The 20,614-nt window shown below is 31.6% G+C and overlaps 2 protein-coding genes across 2 annotated transcripts in view; one reads left to right on the forward strand and one right to left on the reverse strand.

Annotated features, from left to right (window-relative positions):
* The window catches only part of LOC111639186 (serine/threonine-protein kinase N2-like), a 16,370-nt gene extending 14,316 nt beyond the window's left edge, over positions 1–2,054 (reverse strand). The window contains exons 1-5 of the mRNA XM_023384984.1: positions 1,911–2,054; positions 1,802–1,839; positions 1,246–1,709; positions 1,119–1,185; positions 362–529 (exon numbers count right to left, since the gene is read on the reverse strand). Of these exons, the coding sequence (XP_023240752.1) occupies positions 362–529; positions 1,119–1,185; positions 1,246–1,709; positions 1,802–1,839; positions 1,911–1,995 (822 nt within the window). The 5' untranslated portion in view covers positions 1,996–2,054. The remainder of the gene's footprint in view (positions 1–361; positions 530–1,118; positions 1,186–1,245; positions 1,710–1,801; positions 1,840–1,910) is intronic.
* Positions 2,055–9,303: 7,249 nt separating this feature from the next.
* LOC111639177 (ribonucleoside-diphosphate reductase large subunit-like) overlaps positions 9,304–20,614 on the forward strand; it is a 35,460-nt gene continuing 24,149 nt past the window's right edge. The window contains 4 exon segments of the mRNA XM_023384976.1: positions 9,304–9,423; positions 14,258–14,346; positions 19,128–19,305; positions 20,417–20,580. Coding sequence (XP_023240744.1) covers positions 9,399–9,423; positions 14,258–14,346; positions 19,128–19,305; positions 20,417–20,580 — 456 coding nt within the window. The 5' untranslated portion in view covers positions 9,304–9,398.

Raw genomic sequence — 20,614 nt, forward strand, 5'->3', positions numbered from 1 at the left:
AAATTTATTTAATTTAAAATATTTATATTTATATTTAAACTTGAAACTTTATTTATATTTAAAACTATAGCTTTAAATTTATAGTGGCTTGCCCCTGTATATCATACTTTTCCTTTAACAACATAGTCGTGACTAGTCATCTATCTAACACCTTTCGGGGAAAATTTTTGAATTGGAAATAAATGTGACTTCCGGTTTGCATCAGGAATTCGTATATAGTTAATATAGTTAACCCTCCTCTTCCCTTTGTCCTATTCGTCTTAATCCTCTCCCTCCCTTCCAGTCAGGAGGTCATTTATGGACAGCTCCTTATCGAAACTTTCCGCTTATAAAATATAAATTTAATTTACGTGGTACTGACTTTTATCTGAAAAGAAGCCCATTTATTTATTAAAAATGGATGCGAGGAAGAGTTGACTAATGCAAATACCATATTTTCTCTTTTGATGCATCCCAACAAACGTTTTAATTTTTTGATCGATTTGATGGCGACGTACTCTTTCGTCAGCGAATCTTTAGCCAGAGCCACCTGAAAACATGTTTAGGTTAATTGAAATTATAGTGATCTTAACGATATTCAAACTTGGATCTCAAGAATTTGGCTAGTGTGTACCGTTTAAAAGAGATGTCGCGGCCAGGGAATCAGTGCTGCCGTTTCTAGAGTAATTTCAATTTCTAAGGGTAATGTTTCGGGTAGTCTTATATTTAGAGTAAATCTAGAGTATTACCCATGCGCCACAAGTTTCTCCAGAAAAAGTTTTATCCTAAAACAGTTGTTTCTCCCTATAACTGGAGGGTTTTAGGATAGGACAACAGAAGCTAAAGAAATGAAGCAGATTGATGGTTTCATTTAAACCTTCAAAACGAATGTTAAAACGCAAATATATATGTAAATAAATGAAATTTTAAAACTGATCGTATTAAAGTATGTTTGAAATCAAGCGAATGGCTTATTTAATTTTCTATCTTCAGCTAAGATACACAATGCATGTTAAAAAGTTGCCTGTAATATTTTATGTAATCGTCAATTAATTCGAATTTGTGAAAATTAAAATTGGATGGAGAGTTGTATAGACGTTAAACCTTTGAAAACTTGCGTAAGACAATGTTAAATTTACCTCTCCGAAAGAACCTTTGGCGATGATTCGCACAAACTGAAATTTCTTCAACATTGGATGGAGATGACTGGAATAATAACGACATTAAAATCTAGTTTTTAAAATCTATTTATTAATAAATATTTACTTTTTATTAATATCTTCTCGGTTATCTTTCTCGTCGGATAATTGTAAATATTGTACGGTGGTCCAAGAATTATCCTTCTGGGATCGATCTAAAACTATCGACTGATTTTGGTCTTTCTCCATATCATCGCTTTTGGCTTGTATTCGAAAGCTTTTAGCCGAAGTTTTCCATGTAAACGTGGAATTTGGAGTAAAGTTTCCGTTCGGATAATAACGAGAATTTTGGTAAACGGCAATTAAGGGTCGCGCGATGCCAAATATGCTCTTTTTACCGATGGTCAAAGGAGTTACGTCGTAAACGGATGGTTCTTGTGTTTTCAAAATCTCTGTTTTCTCACGTGGAAAGTTATTCTTATTAAAACTATTAAACGTCTTATGCAATTTTATACCTCTGAAGTAATTTTTGAAAAACTTTCGACAAATAGTCAAATTGGTTTCTCGAAATGTTTCCTTTACGGAGAAATTCTAATGAGAATAATTGAGAAAATTAGAAGACTAATTTAATTCTAAATATTAGATTCTGTATTTTCTTTGATACGATTCAAAGAATGACTCACCATTAAAGTTCTTAACCACGGCAATGAACATTTTTTCGCTATTAATTAATTAAAAAAGTTGTTAGCGGAAGCCAATATAATTGAATGATTAAATTCGCTAATTTCTTACCGGATCGATTTCTTTTTCGTAACAAAAACATTGTCACTATGCTAATTCCGGTGATTACTGAGATTGATACGAAATATATTTTCATATTAAGAAATTTAAATTAAAAATAAGTTTATCTTGCCTAAAAAAAAAAAACAGATGACTTTTTCACATATAACATATAACTAATTAAATATCAGATAGTAAAGAAATAAAAAATTCGTAATAATATGAAATAGGCTATTATTTCATATTACTTTTATATTTATTTAATAATAAATATTATTTTAACTTATATATTAATATTATATTAGTTAATAACTTTTATATTTCAATTTTCTAAAATATATGTGTGCTTGCACTTGTAATAAATGCCCTCGAATATATTATAGATTATCATAAAAAAATTAAAATAATGAACTAATAAATGAAAATTCGTTCTCAAATAAATAAATAAATTACGATCGATTGATTCGTCTGTATTATAGCCGAATGCTTAAAGTGATTAACAAGATATTACAGTCGACCCCCCTATAACACTGTTGATAATTCCGTTTTATATGAATTCCATGTTGTACGAGTCACTTAGATTTTACAAATACGTGTGCCGGGCTGTGAACGGCTCACGTATTTACTCATATAAAACTGAATTATCAACAGTGTTATAGGAGGATCGACTGTATTGTATAGTGTGATAAAAGAAGATATTATTATGTTTTGTGACTAATCAAACAGTAATCATTAAGTAAATTAGATAAGCAACGATAATAGAAGAGAATTAAATATAGATAAAGTAGAAAAATCGTCTAATTAGAATGAATGACAACTCTTAAATTAATCTTTGAATGTATGCGCCATTAAAATAAGTCGCCCAAAAATTGGTAGAGGTATTACTGTATTATTAACCGAGGTATTGCTGTATTCTTAATCCCTTGGTTAAGAATACAGTAATACCTCGGTTATCGTCGATTTTTTTCGCGAAAAATTTGTCTCCGTTTTCGTCAGCGTATCCACGTGACCTGTCTGATAATTTTGCAAATACGAAGGTCGACCCGAGCGTTTTCTCCCTTTCTAGTCGTTTTCCATATGCCAAGAACAGTCTTCAGAAAGGTAAATGCCATGTTAAATGTTCATTTATTCTTTACATTGATCATTTTATATTTATTACAAATAATTGCTTTTAGCCCTTGGTATAATTAAATCAATTAAATATCTACTAATGTACGATAGATAATAATAAGGATTTATCACACCAGTTATAATAAGCACAAACACCCAGGTATCGATGTAGTACAATACATTTAAAAAAAAAATAAAAGGGGGTGTGTCGGGATTAGAATCGTCTGGACGTACGATTCCCGCCTTTTGTTTTATTTCAAACTAGTCGACGTCACAGAAGTCGATTGGAAAAACGATCAGTGGTTTTGAATGCGTGATCGCTGATTGGCCGTATAGGATCATTGGATCATAGGATCATCAGCGGATCTCCGATAGAGCTACGAAGAGCTGACTGGTCAATCAATCCTGTCATTAATCCATATAAAAGGTTGAAGTTTAGGCGGGAAAGTTAAGTTCGTTAAAGCTCGACCAGGATTAGGTAATTAGTGGACTATTTCAACTTTAATTTATTGTGTGTGTGTGTGTGTGTGTGGAAACCTACATTGTAATATCTTAAACGTTGTGATTTGGAATTTTTCTGAAACATCGTAAGTTAATTAAATTTAAATAGAATTTGAAATGTGATTATTTTGGACTTTGACTGGGTGTATATTAAAAATCGATTACTTAAGTATGAATAACCAAAATGCATTTCGGACTATTGGAAATAGTCTCTCATCAGTTGGTATTAATATAAATAGGTTATAATATTTAATTTACAAAATAAACAAAAGTTTTTTACATTGATGTTTTAGCATTCACAATTATTTTAGCAGCAGTTCTCTCTATTTCCTCTATGTTGTTCTTTTCTGAGGGGTTAATTTTTTTTTTGTTACCTGGCACTGAATGGGCTGAAACAAAGCGTTATTTCAGTTCAAATATTTTTCCCCGAAAGGTGTTAGATAGGTGACCGGCACGACTCTATTGTTAAAGGAAAGCAGCGCGGGGCAAGACTTAAATTTGATGTGGGCAAGATACATTTCGCGAAGCCTTCTGGTGGCGCAAGAAGACGGATTTTATAAAATAAAAAGCAGTCGAAACTGTCAAATTTTTATTCCTAAAAATGCAAACTATATTCTTTAACTAAGATTAAAGAAAAATTAAAAAGAAAAAACGTTAAAGAAACAGAAATGTCCTGCTTTTAGCCTTACTGAACTCCTTAATAATTGTATCGTAATTTAGCTTAGATGCTATCAATATGCTTAAATAGATAAAACTGCGAAAGCTGAAAGTCTTTCCTGACCCATTGTATTTTTTAAATAATTTTTTTATTAGTTTTAATTTTGAAAAGCTTTTTTCAGGGTAGGCAGTACTTACCGATATTGTTTACAAAATTCGAATGGCAATGTAAATATTTGGGTAAATTTCTTTCAAGTTATTTTCTATTATGTATTGGAGCAGCTGTTTCACATCTTTAATGAAGTTGGGTAAATTTTGGATCATTGTTTGTAATTCTTCATATAATTCGTAAGGTTGGAAGTCACTGCTCTCACCCACTCCCAGGACAGAGTGTAAATCTTGACGGTTTTTTTAATATTTGCTCTTTTGGAATATTTTTTAACTCGCTTAAAAAACCAAATCATAGAGAAAACCAAAATTTTCAAAATGTTGATTTAAAGACAAATCTCGAATCCATATTGCTTATTATAGATTCAATCGTGGTGTTAAAAAAAAATCTGTTTCATATCTGCTTTTGGGAGACTGTATAGATTGATCGCTGCCTTTATCATCCAACATCCTTTTCTTTTTGGCTATCTTTTCATTTTTAAAGTCTTTTGGCAGTTCATAACTGTTATTCTCAATAAATTGACGAACGTCAGACAAGCATTTTTCGAATCCAATTTGTCGATATTCTTTGATTTAGTCACAAAATGTATGCAAATATTCAAGAGTAATGCTTAAATGGACTTGTACAGATTGCCATAATTTGCTTATGATATTAACACGCGATAATATCTCATACCACACATGTAATGATATGATAAATTCTAAACTGAGCATTTCGTTTAAAACCGAATCACAATCACTGAGTGTGTCTGGTTGTTCCGCTTGATTTTTTAAGCTTTCGATGCATTCAACAACATCATCTAATTGCAATAATACGGCCTTCAAGTGCCTCGATTCTACCTTCCCACCTTGTGTCTGATAAAGTCTTCATAATAAGCTTTAATTTACCTTTAATTACTTCTCAATGTTTGCTGGAACTTGAAAATAGCAAATAAATTTTCTGAATAAAACCAAAACCTGTTTTTGCTGCCACAGAAGAATTAGTTGCGTTTATCTACCGACAGCAGATTCCAGTTATGACAACCGCAAAGTGTAAAAAATGCCCTGAGATTAATACTGTATTTAATATTCGAGTTTTAACTCCACTATTTACGTGATACTTTTCTGAGATACTTTGATTGGGTTTCTAGCCGTTGAGAATCGTGAAAATAACGTAAACAAACACAATGGGAAATCCCCAGCTCTGGCTGACAAGGATTCCCCGCTATAGCAACGCAACTCCAGCAAATGTTGCTAGACTAAGGCTGTGTACACACTAGGCGTTTTAAAGAACCAAGAGTTCTGCATAGGTATACACACTCAAACGCGCGCTTTTGGCCAAGCGCGCGTCAAACGCGCGTTGATAGATTTTTGTTAAAACGCGCGTTTTGCGGGCGTCAGCCGAGCGCTTTGAGATATATGTGCTGCCATGTTGTTGTACATTCGATCGCGCACTTTCGGGTAGAGTGGACGTACGTTGGCCGAAATGGAGAACGATCATTTCGATACTGATCTATTTATTGGTGAAATCTAAAAGAGATCAACCATCGTCAAATGATTTTATAGATATTTTAAAAGAATTAAAAAACTTGGGTTCATTTTGTCTTAGTTTTGGATACAACGTCAGGCACATNGCGTTAGCTAGGCGTTCGACGACCGTTTAGTGGAGCATACGAACTGGCTCAGTTTGGAAATGGGCGTGAAAGTAATTGCTTGTGTGCGCCTCCTCCATCGTCGCTATAAAAGACGATGGCAGAGGCAAAGAGAATTTTGGGTGCACCCAAAATTCTCTTTGCCTCTGCCATCGTCTTTTATAGCGACGATGGAGGAGGCGCACACAAGCAATTACTTTCACGCCCATTTCCAAACTGAGCCAGTTCGTATGCTCCACTAAACGGTCGTCGAACGCCTAGCTAACGCGCGGTGTGTACGCTGCTAACGCGCGTTTAACGCAATGCAAAACGCCTAATGTGTACACAGCCTTAATAAAAACAAATTTGGTATTCAATATATTTATCGTTTTATGACGAGTAAAATTTTTTCGTTGCATTCGTGGCTTTTATGTAATGCATAAACCTTCGAAGCGCGAGGGCCCTCGGATCGCGAGGCCGTAGGCGGTGGCCCACGTCGCCCACGCCTTACGCCGTCTCTGAAGGAAATTGTGATGTACAGGGACAAGTCACTGCTAATTTCAGGCGGAGAGAACATATTTTAAATGAAATAAATTTGAAATATAATTAAAAATTGCAGCCCGGCAGTTCACACTTTTCGCCCATCCCTCTTTAGTCTATAAACGATTAAATTGTTTTGTAGCATACAGTTAAGAATTTTTTTTAAACAAAGATGTAAAATATTAAAATAACTTACCAAGGTACTGTACAATCTCCGACATCAATGGCATTGTTCTTTTATTTTTATACACGACGTTCCATACATCGTCTATTAACAATCCGTTATTCAAGTTAATTATCATTATTTTTAATCGCTATATGTTCTGTAAATTTCCGTAGACAAACATCACGTTGTAGTAATAAAATTTTAATATTATTTTTATTAATTGTACAATTATTTTTACTACAATGTATAAAGCAAGGTGATTGGATATTTTTTAAAATAAACGTTGCGCTCTTCATAGAGATCCTTTTTTGTTAACAGATGTAGTCTGTGAAGCATAGAATTAAGAATAACATCCTGTGGTATTTTTCAGCTGTTTTACATGCTAATCGGAAATGTTGTGATGCTGTTAAAGGAACAAAGAGAAACATCCAACGTGAAATTAAATGGACTGACAATTCGATCGATCCTGCATTTGAGTCATGTAAATCACAATTAGCAGAAGCCACCTTACTACACCATCCTTCACCAAGTGCTACCCTTGCACTGCACGTTGATGCATCTGATTCTGCTGTGGGCGCTACCCTTCATCAAGTTACACAGCACAAGGTTTCCAGCCACTGGCGTTCTTTTCCCGCAAGCTGGATCCGCAAGCAAGATCCCGCAAACAAGATCCTGAGCTCCAGTCTCTCCTGACTTCAAATGATTCATCACTTGTACTTAAGAAGTTTAAACTTCCTGATAGTGATGTCGAAATTTACTGTGATATATCGACAGGTCGCATTCGTCCATACATTCCGCCAAATTATCATCGCACTGCCTTCGACACTGTCCATAACCTATCCCATCCAGGTGTAAGGAGCTCAACAGCGAGCGAGTCGGACCAGTTACCCCCAATGTCTCCAATGCCAAGCCCAGCGAAGACTTTCTAGTATATCTTGGGCCTCTCTGCATAAACAAAACATATGCAGTTTAGTAAGAGTATCACCACATCTTTGACAACAACATCTAGAAAAACTGTATATAGCATTATTAATTATAAGCAACTCCCTATTCAGTCTTACTTGTTAGTTGAACAAAAAATTTTTTGACATTTAGAAAGCAAAATTAGGAAAAAACGCGTCATGTTTTAAAAGTAAACTTTCAAAATGTAGTCGATTTTCAGTAATTCGGCGCTTCTGATTAGTTTTCGTTGACGTGGCGCTTATTTTAAACAAATTTCTGACAATATGGTCATTCACTGGTGCAGCTACCCTTTATGGTTCTGAACTCATTTTGAGAGAGATCATTAGAATAAGTGATCTAAATTAAAAAGGAAAAGAAAATATTTTGAGGAATAGAAAATTCAATTTATTTACAAAATCGTACACAGTATATTGCTACATTCTTTACATCAACGGTTCTCAACCTTTTTCGGGTAACGACCCCCTTTTTATAAAAGCCAAGTGACCCGCGACCCCGATACAATTCAAAAAGGTATTTTTAATAAGGTAATTAAAAAACAATGAAATTAATTTTTTAGTATAATTTTATTTTAAATTATGTTTAATAATTAATTTAATGAGATGGTTGAAATTGCATGTATTATTAACCAGCCTCAAAATTCGCGGGTGAGATTTTGTTAACGCCAACCTCATGTCATTCTCAACATTTAATTTATTTCTCTCAAAACTCTCAACACATGATTCAACCAACTGTGACAGAATAGCGTACCCAGATTACACTTATTTTAATTTTTTAAAAATATATGAAATTATTCAAACTTTAAGACACCATTAAAAATAAATATTGCATTATAGTGAAAATTTTGTTTTAGTTTACTGCATAAGTTGGCGACCCCACAGAAAACCCGTCGCGACCCCCTTCTGGGTTGCGACCCATAGGTTGGGAACCCGTGCTTTACATCTTTAGAGACCTAAATCATTTTAACTTCATGCTGTTTGTTGTATAGACATTTTTAGCTTCGTTAACTTTTGAATTTAATGTTTTCATGTGTAAAATTTAGGGAAAATCGACCTCCTCAGTTCTCTTTATCCGACGTACTCGTTTTCGCGTTTAAAAACGAAATTCACTGATTTACTATAGAAGAAGAGCCCGATTATATTATACTAAAGATTCTAGACTGAGATTGTATCTTCGCGTGATCAATGTTAATCATGTCTTGAGAGATAAGATAGAAGTATAATCTTTGTGAGATAAAAAATCTGTAAAAAGGATGAAGTATTGCATATACATAAAGTTTCGCTGAGGTATTCTCAAAAGGAGACATATCCGTTAAAAGCGAAGTTGCGGCCGATATTTCAACCCAGTCTCTTTTTGAACGGATACGCTTCTTTACCACCGTTGATAGATATTAAATTTAATCAGAAACAAGAAATTCGTTTGTAGATTGTATATGGAGATATTGCCCAACACCAAGATCCAAAATGCCCATTTTCTGAGGTCGGCCTAAAGTCGAAAAGCCGCGTATCCGCAGTCGAGGCCACAGCCATCCGGCCGACAAACAAATCATTTAAACTAATAAATATTGTGTAAGTAAATAGTTACATCATTGAATAATTTTAAAATTTGAATTTTTATGGAAAATAAACATGTAGTTAATTAAATAAATTTAATTTGTATTTTAATATATAAAGTGCAATAATTGTAGAGGTCGCGTTTTGCTTCATTCTTCTCTAGCATCAATTTGGCGGCATTTTTCGAGCGGTAATTTGATCAGAAACTGAAAGTTTTACCGTATAATACAGAAAAATGTCTTCCTACGTTACTAAGCGAAGTGAGTTAAATTGAATGTTCTTTCTGTAGTTTTATGTTTATGTTTTACTAATTAGCTTAAAGATTTTAAAGAATTGTATGTGTATAGAATTAATTTCCCTTTTATGTAAGACGACCAGACTATCCCGCTCATTTTGTCCCCGCGGGACAAATTGTTAAAAAGTCTCGAGTTTTGGAAAGATAAAGTTTTTGTCAATTATGTGTTATAAACTTACGTTTAAGATTCGTAAAGATCATTTAGTATCACATCTTTCAGTACCAAGGTGTGCGTGATCATCAGAAGAATGCTGAGCCGAAAACCCTTTCGGGACATTCCAATTTTCAACGCTGATTCAGCGCTGATCTCAACGTTCGTTAAAATTCGTTCCTTTTTTCAACATTGAGGTAGCGCTGACTCAACACACTCAGCACTCAACAGATATGTTGACTGCTACTTTCCAATGAATCGTGGGTAATTGGTAAGATATTTGAATGGAATCCATCTTGCTGAGAATGGAGTTATGGGAACTAAACACTTCGTACTCGAGTTGGAACGTCATTGATGACTTCAAATTGTTGACTTCAACACTCAACACTTGTGTTGAAAATTGGAATGTCCTGATTGTGTTCATGGCAAAGACCGACACAAAATGATTTGGGACGAGCGGCTGCAACAACAAGAGAAGCATGTGTTCACAGGCTGTCCAAACGAGCAAACATTTTGTTCGTTGCATGTTACGTGGCGCAGAGCTCTTGTCTGTCGCATCTTGTCTTAAAATTTCAGTGTCAAGAGCAGTTAGAAAATAATTTTCTTCCGTTACCGTAATTGTTTAAGTTAGAAGAATGAACTGCAATAAATTGTTCAAATTTCATGAATCAAGTCAAAAAGCTCTATGGTAACTGCATAGACTATTTAGAAGAGTGGACGGTACATTACAATGATATTGAACATTTTCGAAGAACTTAATTGGAAAGATGTGCAAAAATCATTCGATTGCATTAGTCAACATTTTCCAGATAGTAATATTTCCGAAAATATTTTTAATGAGTAATCATTATTAAAAAATATATTAAGGAAAGAGTTAAATCTTGGGCATCAGAAAAAAATATCAACACAGAACAAATGGTTAGAAATATTTCATCATTTTGAAAGAAACTATGTTCCATACAATAATGCATTAAAAATTATGGAATACACGCTGTCCTTACCAGGAACTAATGCAACGACTAAATGCATTTTTTCTACCGTAAATGAAGTGTGAACATCTGATAAATTACAATTAAGTGTTGAGACTTTAAAAGTCATATTATGTGTGAAATATAATTTAACACATTCTTGCAAAATTTCATGCTATTTTAAATGACGACAGCAATCTACTAAAAAAGTTCACTCAACTGAGAAATATGGGAAAGAATAAAGAGTTTTTAAAAATTTATAATAGTACATATGTAAAATTTACAAATATAAAAAATATATGATGAAATTTAAAGAAATATAATACAATACAATTTTTGCATTCTTTGATGATAAAATTTTGTTGCTCTAGAAAAGATTTTTTCAACAAGACTACCACTCCCCTCTTCCCCGTCAATTTTGTCCTGCTTCACTAATGGTAAAATCTGGTCGCCTTACTTTTATGTCTCTCTCGTGCATGTGTTTTCACCATTTGTTACAATTAGAGTTTAAAATGAAAAGAATCTTCAGAAAAATATTAATCATAAGGAAACTTTGGATTATAATTTAAGTGATAGAAGAGATTATAATCAAATGATTATTTCCAGAATGATGGCAAGCCTAAAATTTCTCATTATTGGATTTTGAGTGGATATAAAAAATATAGGTACCTATCGTGTTTCTATTTCTAATTTTTGTAATAATAAAATAAAAATGTGTATATCTGTGAAGTGGAACAATTTGTTGATTAAAAATATGAGGGAGAGATATGTCCCTTCTGTCCTTTAAGGATTGACTCCTATGACTATATGAATTTAAAAGAAATTGTGTGCTAATATAAAAAGTCATATAGGATGGGAGTCCTATTGCAAACCACTTCCAGTAGTTGACTGTGCAAGCTGAATTCCAAGCATAATTAGTTCATTGGGGCAGGTTTAGGCAAGTCATCTTCACAGGAAGCATTGTAAGATGACCCCCATTCTTAATGACATGTAAGAACAGGTTGCCTCACTCGTGGTGATGGGAAAAATTATTGCACAACATCCCTTCTGGTAGTTGACCATGTAGGGAGGCATTGTCGTGTTTTTAAAAGATAATGAGGGCCTGTGTTTCAGGTGCATATTTTCTACAAAATGCCTATTATTGAGCTTGCTTATCCTTCCTCATTTGTCAAAAACTATGATACTTTTTATCTTTATGTATAAATTTAAGCACTTTCATTTGAATCTAGTAAATAACATTTCAGGCTATCAATGAGGGAAAACTTAATTGTCTTGTTGGTTGATTACTGGGTCAACAGCCATCGATTTATTTTTTTCATAACATAAACAAAGATACAATAAAAAATTTAGAACAAACTCGATTTGAAAAATGTTGCAATTTGAAAAAATTGTAAACCTGTAAATTTTCACTGTTGTCCATCCATCCATCATCTCTTTCTTTAATCTTGAGAATGGAGTTAGATAGATGAAAGACAAGACCAGATGTGGAAACCTTAGGGATTAGGAGACCCTGATTAACTATACACAAACGTCCTCTACTAACCAGAAGTCATTTTATTTCAATTCAAAAATTTTTTCTGAAAGGTGTTAGATAGATGACAGGCACAACTCTATTTGTAAAGGAGAAGTATGATGTACAGCGGCAAGCCACTACTAATTTGAGGTGGAGAGCATATATTTTAAATTAAATAAATTGAAAATTGCAACCTGACATTGTGACGATGTCACAATAAATAACTGCTTGTTTATATTATAGTCTTGCCAAAAAAGTAATAATTTTAAAAATTATTTTTAATTTATAAAGATGTAGCTATTATTGATATTATATAAGTAAAAAAGATATAGCATATTAAACTTATGAGTTCATTTACTGATTTTTTGTTAATAAAAATTTTTCATTATCAATAATTTTGAAAGAAAATTTATATATTAAAATTTTAACAAATTAAAAATGCTTTTGTAAAGTAAAGGTAATTCCATTAGTTTATCAAATTATTCAAGGTAAAAAAAGGTAAATTTTTTATTAAGAAGTATGAAAGTACAGTTGTCCCTTGATAATCCGACAGGTATGGGACCAAAGGTGTGTCAGATTACCAAAAGTGTCCGGATTACCGAAAATAATTACATATTTCGCATTGTTTTGCTAGCAGTAACTTACAATATTCTCTACTCCAACTGTTCGAACAGAACTGCTCACATAAAACACACAAAATGTGTGTCATTGTGTAAAAATTGGATGGGGAGATTCACATCGCAACATGCTTCTGTGCAAGCAGACACGTAACAGGGACGGGTACCTTGACGGGAGGTGTGTCGGACTACTGAGCATGTCGGATTAAAAAACGTCGGACTATAGAGGGACAACTGTATATATAAAAGTAACTGTACAGAATAGGCAAAAGCAATATTAAATGAGCTTAATGGACAGTTACATACTACACAACACTTTCCTCCGTATGTGATTTCGGAAAGATGTGATTTCCGTATGTGATTTCGGTAAGTGCAATTTATAGAATATCCTAACTGATTTAATTATTTGCTTTTTAAGTGAGGAATAACTTCATTTAAGACAATTTTTATTTGTTTTTTAAGTAAGACAAAACCTTTCACACTTTGTTTCTAGCAGTTTAATCACTAAGTACAAACGTTTTCGGGCATTTTGAATGGCCTTCTTCAGATACAATAAGGTCAGTTGGAATGTCGGTTAGCAGATATTCAGATGCCGTTACTGTTTGACCATGTAGACTTCCATTACATTTGTTCAATTATCTTAAAAAACATTGTGTATTTTTAATTTTTTAATTTACTTCTTGTCATTTTAAATTTTCATTTTGTCTTACTATCTTCTTATTATTTATTAGTTTTTTAAAATATTATAGTTATTTAATTAATACATAGTTACTATTATTTTAAAAAATATAAATTGTAACAGATATGAAGCATTGTGAAATGATTGGAGCACCAAAGGTGTTTGGGGTGGTGCATCACATGTGTATATTTTTAATATTTAAATTATTGATTTACTTTTTAATTCAGTAAAATCTTGCTAAGTCAAAGTGTAAGGAGTAAAAAGAAAGCCTGACTTTGAATTAACCTGATTTTCTCAAATTTTTCTGTGCCATAAATTTCCTGTTATCATGCTGTTTCTCAAGAATCTGTTTACAGAATGATTACAAAATTGAAATACAGTTTATGGTGCTTTTTATTGAGTTATTAAGATTCTTCCTTATGTCCCAGTCAGAACATCAGTAACATACTGTATCAGTAAAATGATGTTGACACAAGATTGTAATAGTGTGATGATGTGTTTGGTATATGGATCTTAATTGTCTGAATTCACGTGGAATATAAGAGAAAATGAAGATTGTGAAACCTATAAAAGGGCAGAGGGTACATGGAAAAATAGGTTTGAATTAAAAGTACTGACAATTTTGACTTAATACCATATTATATGGGAAAAACCCTGTACTGGGTACAGTATCAATAAACCTGTAGACAGCTTTGAGTTAATGCAGTTCAACTTAGCAAGGTTTTACTGTATCACAAATTATATTTAAACATATTTAAAATTTTGAGTTAAATATATTTGTTTACATATTTATTATACGACTATTTCAATTTTTTGTGTTTTTTTATATACAAAAAAAAAATAATCAAAAATTTTTCTATTTGTAATATAGATGGAAACAAAGATGATCTTAAACCTGAAAAAATTAATTCTAGAATGGAAAGACTATGTTTTGGACTAAATACAAAATATGTAGACATTGTAAGTTATTTTTAATATTTATCTTAAACTATATGCTTTTTTAAGTAAGTTATCAAAACATAAATGGACTACTTATATAAGGAAGAAAGGGAAAAAAATGCTAATTATAAATGTTTTTGATCATTAGGCTGTGGCCATGTGTGATGTTAGTGAGCTACTGAATGCAATGAAATCAGATTATAGCATTTTTTGTTCTTTCTAACATTGTTATGCAGTAATGTAAATTTTTTCATCTCATTTGAGTGTGAAGAAAGAAAATGGATGTCAACATTTGTTACCTCTGTTTTAGTGATCCTCCTATTTATTTCATATTCAGGATAAGCTAACTAATTAATTAATTAATTTCTCTCTAAGAAAGCCACTTTCCTTGCTCATATATGCAGAAGCCATGGTTTAATTGCGTGCACACTGAAAATGAGGTAAGAAGCTAATTTGCAAGCAGTGTAAAGTGAGAACTTCAAATCACAATAAAAATCAGTGACAGAAATCTGTCAGTGAGATTTTCTGTTTTGAGTCAGATTCTATTTCTCACTAGTGCATGATTTCAATTTGTGAGATTTACATCACTACAAACTTCTTACTTGATTATTATTGTCTGTATGGCCATAGCTTTATTATTGTCATTTTCAGTTTGCAGATTGTATAAGCAGGCCCGCCGTAAGCGGGCGTGCAAGGCGTGCACTGCACGCGGGCGGCATGTCCAGGGGGCAGCAAATCAAGCGATTGGTTATGTAATATTCAAAGTCATTGTCATAATACCCACCCTACTTATAGCATAAGAAATGTCTTTGCATGGAGAAAAAAATTCTGACCGGTGCGCAATTATTATATTCTTATTTATATTATAGCGTTAAAGCGCCTCTATTGGCATTTATCAGAATTAAGATGCAATGCGAAACATCATCCGGTGGCGCCCGGAAGCCAAGTACTCATAGTCGTGCTCTATGACAGAAGTTGATAGGACTGGCGATAATAGGGAATCCCCACAGAGCTTCCTTCTCAATTTGTACTTGTACGCATTCGAACAGTTCTATCGCATATCAAATTGCAATTATTTTGTTAATAATTTTTCTGACATGGGTCTAAGTATAATTAATCATATTTTAACTTGGTTAGCATTTAAATCTGAAGCTTAAAGACGATTCGAGTAGTGAAACAGACATTGACGGTATTGATTTGTATGATTGAAATCTGTACTTTAAAGTTGCATTTTCCAGAAAACCAGTCTAATGATCCACAAACCCTATTACAATATCTTTTTACTAATGACTTAATTTCAACATTTCCGAACACAGCAATAGCACTAAGAATATTACTTACATTGCCGGTTTCAGTTGCATTTGGTGAAAGGTCCTTTTCAAAGTTAAAAATTATAAAAAACTATTTAAGATCAACAATGTACCAGCAAAGACTAAGTAATTTAGCTATAGTTTCAATTGAACACGAAATCTTAGACAGCTTGGATACAAGAAAATTGATAGCAGATTTCGCAAACATAAAGGCAAGAAGAGTTCAATTTCTGTAGATAAATATTTATATGGTTTTACACTTAAGTAAACAAAAATAACTTAGTAATAATAAATAGTTTTTCTTTGTAAAGTATTTCTTTTCTTTTTTCACACCCTTATGAGACAACACTAAAGAGCCTTTCTGGCAAGCTCAGCGTAGGTAGTCGTAGTTAAACAGGGGGCGGCATAATCGGTATTGCACACGGGCGTTCAAACAGCTAGCGGCGCCCCTGTGTATAAGTGGGGAGGAACAAAATCTGAAGTGCTTCAACCCAAATTTTCTGATTACAAATACATTGAACTTTATGGAACAAAAATAATTGCAGAACTTGTTGATATTAGAATAAGTAGAAGTGCATCAGCATTTTAAATATAAGCTCATTTATTTAAAATTTACAAGAAAATTAAAAAAGAAAATTTTTCACAAGAAGTTAACAGAAGAAAACACAGGGTTTCTTCATCCTACATCCTATTCTCACCTCAGGATCAAACAGTCTTTTAAGACTGTTGCTCATCTCCACTGTAAGACTGCTTTTGAAGTATGGAAAGAATATAGGATGAAGAATGATGAAACCCTGTCTTTTCTTCTCATAACTTCTTGTGAAAATTCTAAATATAATAATTAACCTGGCTATTTACTAGTTTTTACTAGTTTTATTAATGTTAATTATTTATTTACATCTATATCTAATTTAAGATATTTAAATATGTTTTGTTCAGCAGATAGATTAAATAAATCGTAAATTATATTTTTTAAATTGTCATAACTTTTCAAATTCTATTCGTAATATATATATTACAGTAGAGCGTCGTTTATCCGAATCAATTGGGGACTGGGGTTGTTCGGAAAATCGATATTTCGGATAACCGATTATGTACGAAAAAATATATTAATTAACCTATCCCATGTTGAAATTTTTCTCCATTGCGTCTGTCGCTTCACGTTGAATTTTTGTCAATGTTAAGCCTAACAAAGACTATTGTATCATAAAAAATTATTTTTTTATTTTGTACAAACAAAATAAATATATTGGAAAATATAAAAACAATAAAAAATTATACTTTAAAGTTAATTTAGTATCAAAAACGTAAAATATTTGAGTAGTCCAAGACATAGCCAAAGATTGCAGCGCCACAGCACTGGTGAAAATTTAAATTTGCCGACTGGAATTCTTTCAGATAATTGACTTCTGGATAAACGATGCTTTACTGTATAATAACCCATGCCTCCACATAATCTGTATCTCATTTTAAATTTATCTTTTAAACACAGATAACCCACAGCTTATCTGTGTTTGAAAGATAATTTAAGAGGTGGTGTAGATTATGTGGAGGGATGTGTTATATGCCAATTTTAAATTCCAATTACGAATTAAAGTTGATTCCATGTTTAGTGAAAGGTTGGTTGATGACAAGCAACTGACCCACCAGACCAACAATTATCTGTTTGTATATTTGTGAGAAATGACATACATTGCAAAAACCAGAGTTTTAATTAACTTTCTATCTAGTATTAATAAATACAGGGTTCCTATGCACCTGGAAAGTCAAGGATTTTCATCAGTGTTCGGAAAAAGTCAGGGAATTTGTCGAAAATTGTCAAAAAGTCAGGGAATTTGTTTCCTTAACTGTGTTGTTGATCTCGTTTGCTGAATATGGATGACCAATCATAGCCATCTGCAGGTGGCAAGAAGTAATGCTGCAATCTTTAATAACAAAATACACCAGAACCATTTTGAAATGGCTTTTTTCATTGTTCTGAAGCCATATAATTTTACAGTTGTGGATTAATAACAGGATATACTACTTTTATGTAATAGTGTTTAATTTTTAATTTTAATAATTCAGCAATTATAAAAAGATGNTAAATATTTATTTTATATCATTATTTTATATCATTATTTATATTATATAATAAAATCACGGTAGAGAACAGCAGTACAGAATAAAAATGTACAGAACTGCGGCTCCCATGCATTTTGCAAAACCTACATTTCAGCTCCCACTGAACTCTTGCTTGCCCACCCCTGATATAGATTAATCTTCAGCTTTTTACCAAACACAGTGCAAAAAACTAATCAGTTTTTATACAATAATAATTATTTAGGATTAAAAATGCTTCAGCTAGCAGTAATATAATAATTATATGATGTAATTAATCATACAAGTTTAATATTTTTTAATTTGGAAATTTTTCAATTCTAAGCTGGGAAAACAATTCAATGAAATGCATAAAGTAATATTTATAATTAATTCTGCTTTAAGAAAATACATAACTTTATAAACTGATATTCTTCATGACAGATTTCGTGTAATAAAAGCCTACAGTTTTAAAATTTAAATGTACAATTTAAAAATTGATATTAGTATTAAAGTTTTTCCAATCTTATTTCCTATCTTTTCTTTCTTGTAATTATCATTATAATTCTTGTGGCTCATCTTATACAATTCAATAAATAATCAATAAAATTAATTTTTTGTCATTCATTTTCATTTAAAAAACAAAAGTTGAAAGCTACAGTACTTAACCATTAATGATCAACTTTCAACACTAACTTCATGTGACCAGGAATGGACAGGTAAAACTGGCCACATCACTCACACTTGCTAATGGTGCCAGACAACAATTAAATGCTAAATGTAATACTGCAATAGGTAATTAATGAGTTCTGTATAACAATAACTGGTAAGTTTATTCCTTCCTTCTGAAAGGAAGGAATTAACTAAATGGACTTTCTGCAGATCTGCTATTTAATTTGAGATTATCAATATTGTTTCATTTTTATAATCGGGTTAAAGTGAACTAATAATAAATGCCCCTTTCTATATGAGGATTTTCAAAGAGCTATTTAAAAGCCAACTATTATCATGTTTGTTTCACAGTGAATGGAAGGTGAGTGATCCACTCTGAAACTCATATCATTCAATATTATCAGCATTAAAAGTTTTTAATATTTTTAAGGTTATTTTCAATATTAGAGGAATTTCTCAATAGCCACTTTTATGTTAAGGCTAAGTACACACACCATTGTTCATTACTTGTATTTAATTGTTGTGTTTACACTTTTGGAGGTAGCATATAATTTTAATTGTAATGTATTTGTATCAATTTTATTAAATTATTTTGAAAAATATTACATATTGTATTAAATATTTTAAAAACTTAAAATTTAAATATTAAAATTAGTATGACCTTCAAGAAGACTATAAATTTATTTATTTTTTCATAATTTTAAATTATGAAATTTTAATAGTAATTATCTTCTTTTATAGTCATCCATTACAACTAAAGTTGTTGAAGGCCTTTATCCTGGAATAAAAACATGTGAGATTGATAATTTAGTTGCAGAAACTGCTGCAACAATGACAACAAAACATCCTGATTATGCTGCATTAGCAGCTCGAATTGCTATTTCCAATCTTCATAAGGAAACAAAATCAGTCTTTAGTGGTGAGTAGTTTTTACATTATATGATAAAAATATGTATTGTTTTCAAATCAGTGATTATTTATACTGGAAAAATTGTTTTAAAACAAAGAAATTGATTCAGTTTTACTTATCAGAATCAAAAATAAAATAATTGCCCAAGATTTTCTGCTATTCCAAAGGATTAGACATTTGTGATTTCTTACCCAGACAGAATACATGTGCATAATTTGTGTTATCATTCATTATTGATTTAGTTGTACTGTATAACTTGCATTTGCTAGATTTGAAGATTTATTTTAATATTTGATTTGATGTCAAGGATAAGTAGCAGATGGATAAAATGATTATAATCACAACTATTCTCTTCTACTAGTAGTTTAAAAACAACACATCAAAACAAGAAAATTTACAGTTAACTTAAAAATGTTATATCTTTTTGTGTATAAATGTTTCTAACACTCACATCATAAGAAAATTGATTATATAATGTCTAACTTTAAGAATCTCATTCTAAATTTCAATATATCATATTTCCATATTTAAAATTCCTCATGCGAGAAAGCATGAGGAATTTTATATGCTTAAACCATTGCACATATACTTCACAGTACATTTATTTGTGTAAAGCAGGCATTGCCAACCATTTTTGGTCTTTTTGTCTTCCATCTTTGGACTTTAAAGGACTTTTTGTTCTATGTGACAAGTCATATAGTTTTATTAGTTGTTTCTCATTAGAATGAGGGAAAGGATGAGTGTCATTATCATGTTGATAGTGTTTACAACATTGGAAGGTTAATTCTTACACAAGCTTAATATTCTTTCAAAATGTTTACATCAATTTGAAAGAATGATACTCTTCTAGTTGCATTTCATTAAATGCATATTCCAAATATCTTATAATTTTTAAAAATCAGTTACTGTAATTTTCAATATGCTTCATGTTTTAGATTAGTAATTGAATATATAATTTTTTTTTTTTTAATTAAAAATCCTAGATAGTAACTAATAGTGTGTATACATGTTACTTTGCTGTAATATAATAATTATGTTGATATAATAATTTATTCTAAATAATAATTTTTTAATACAAATTTCTAAGTGACTGATGCAAATAGTTTAATTATTATTTCAGAAGTCATTGAGGATTTATATAAAATGGTGAATGAACGAACAGGAAAATTATCCCCGATGATTGCTGAAGATGTTTATAACATTGTCATGAATAATGCTGAGGTATTATTATTTATTTTCATCAGAAAACTTTGCTATTAATGATTTGATAACATTTTATATTTAGTTTATTTTAAGTTTATTATATTTAGTTTATTTT

The sequence above is a fragment of the Centruroides sculpturatus genome, unplaced genomic scaffold (assembly GCF_000671375.1).
Source record: "Centruroides sculpturatus isolate CEXI.00-Female unplaced genomic scaffold, Cexi_2.0 scaffold1162, whole genome shotgun sequence".
NCBI classification, from domain to species: Eukaryota; Metazoa; Arthropoda; class Arachnida; order Scorpiones; family Buthidae; genus Centruroides; species Centruroides sculpturatus.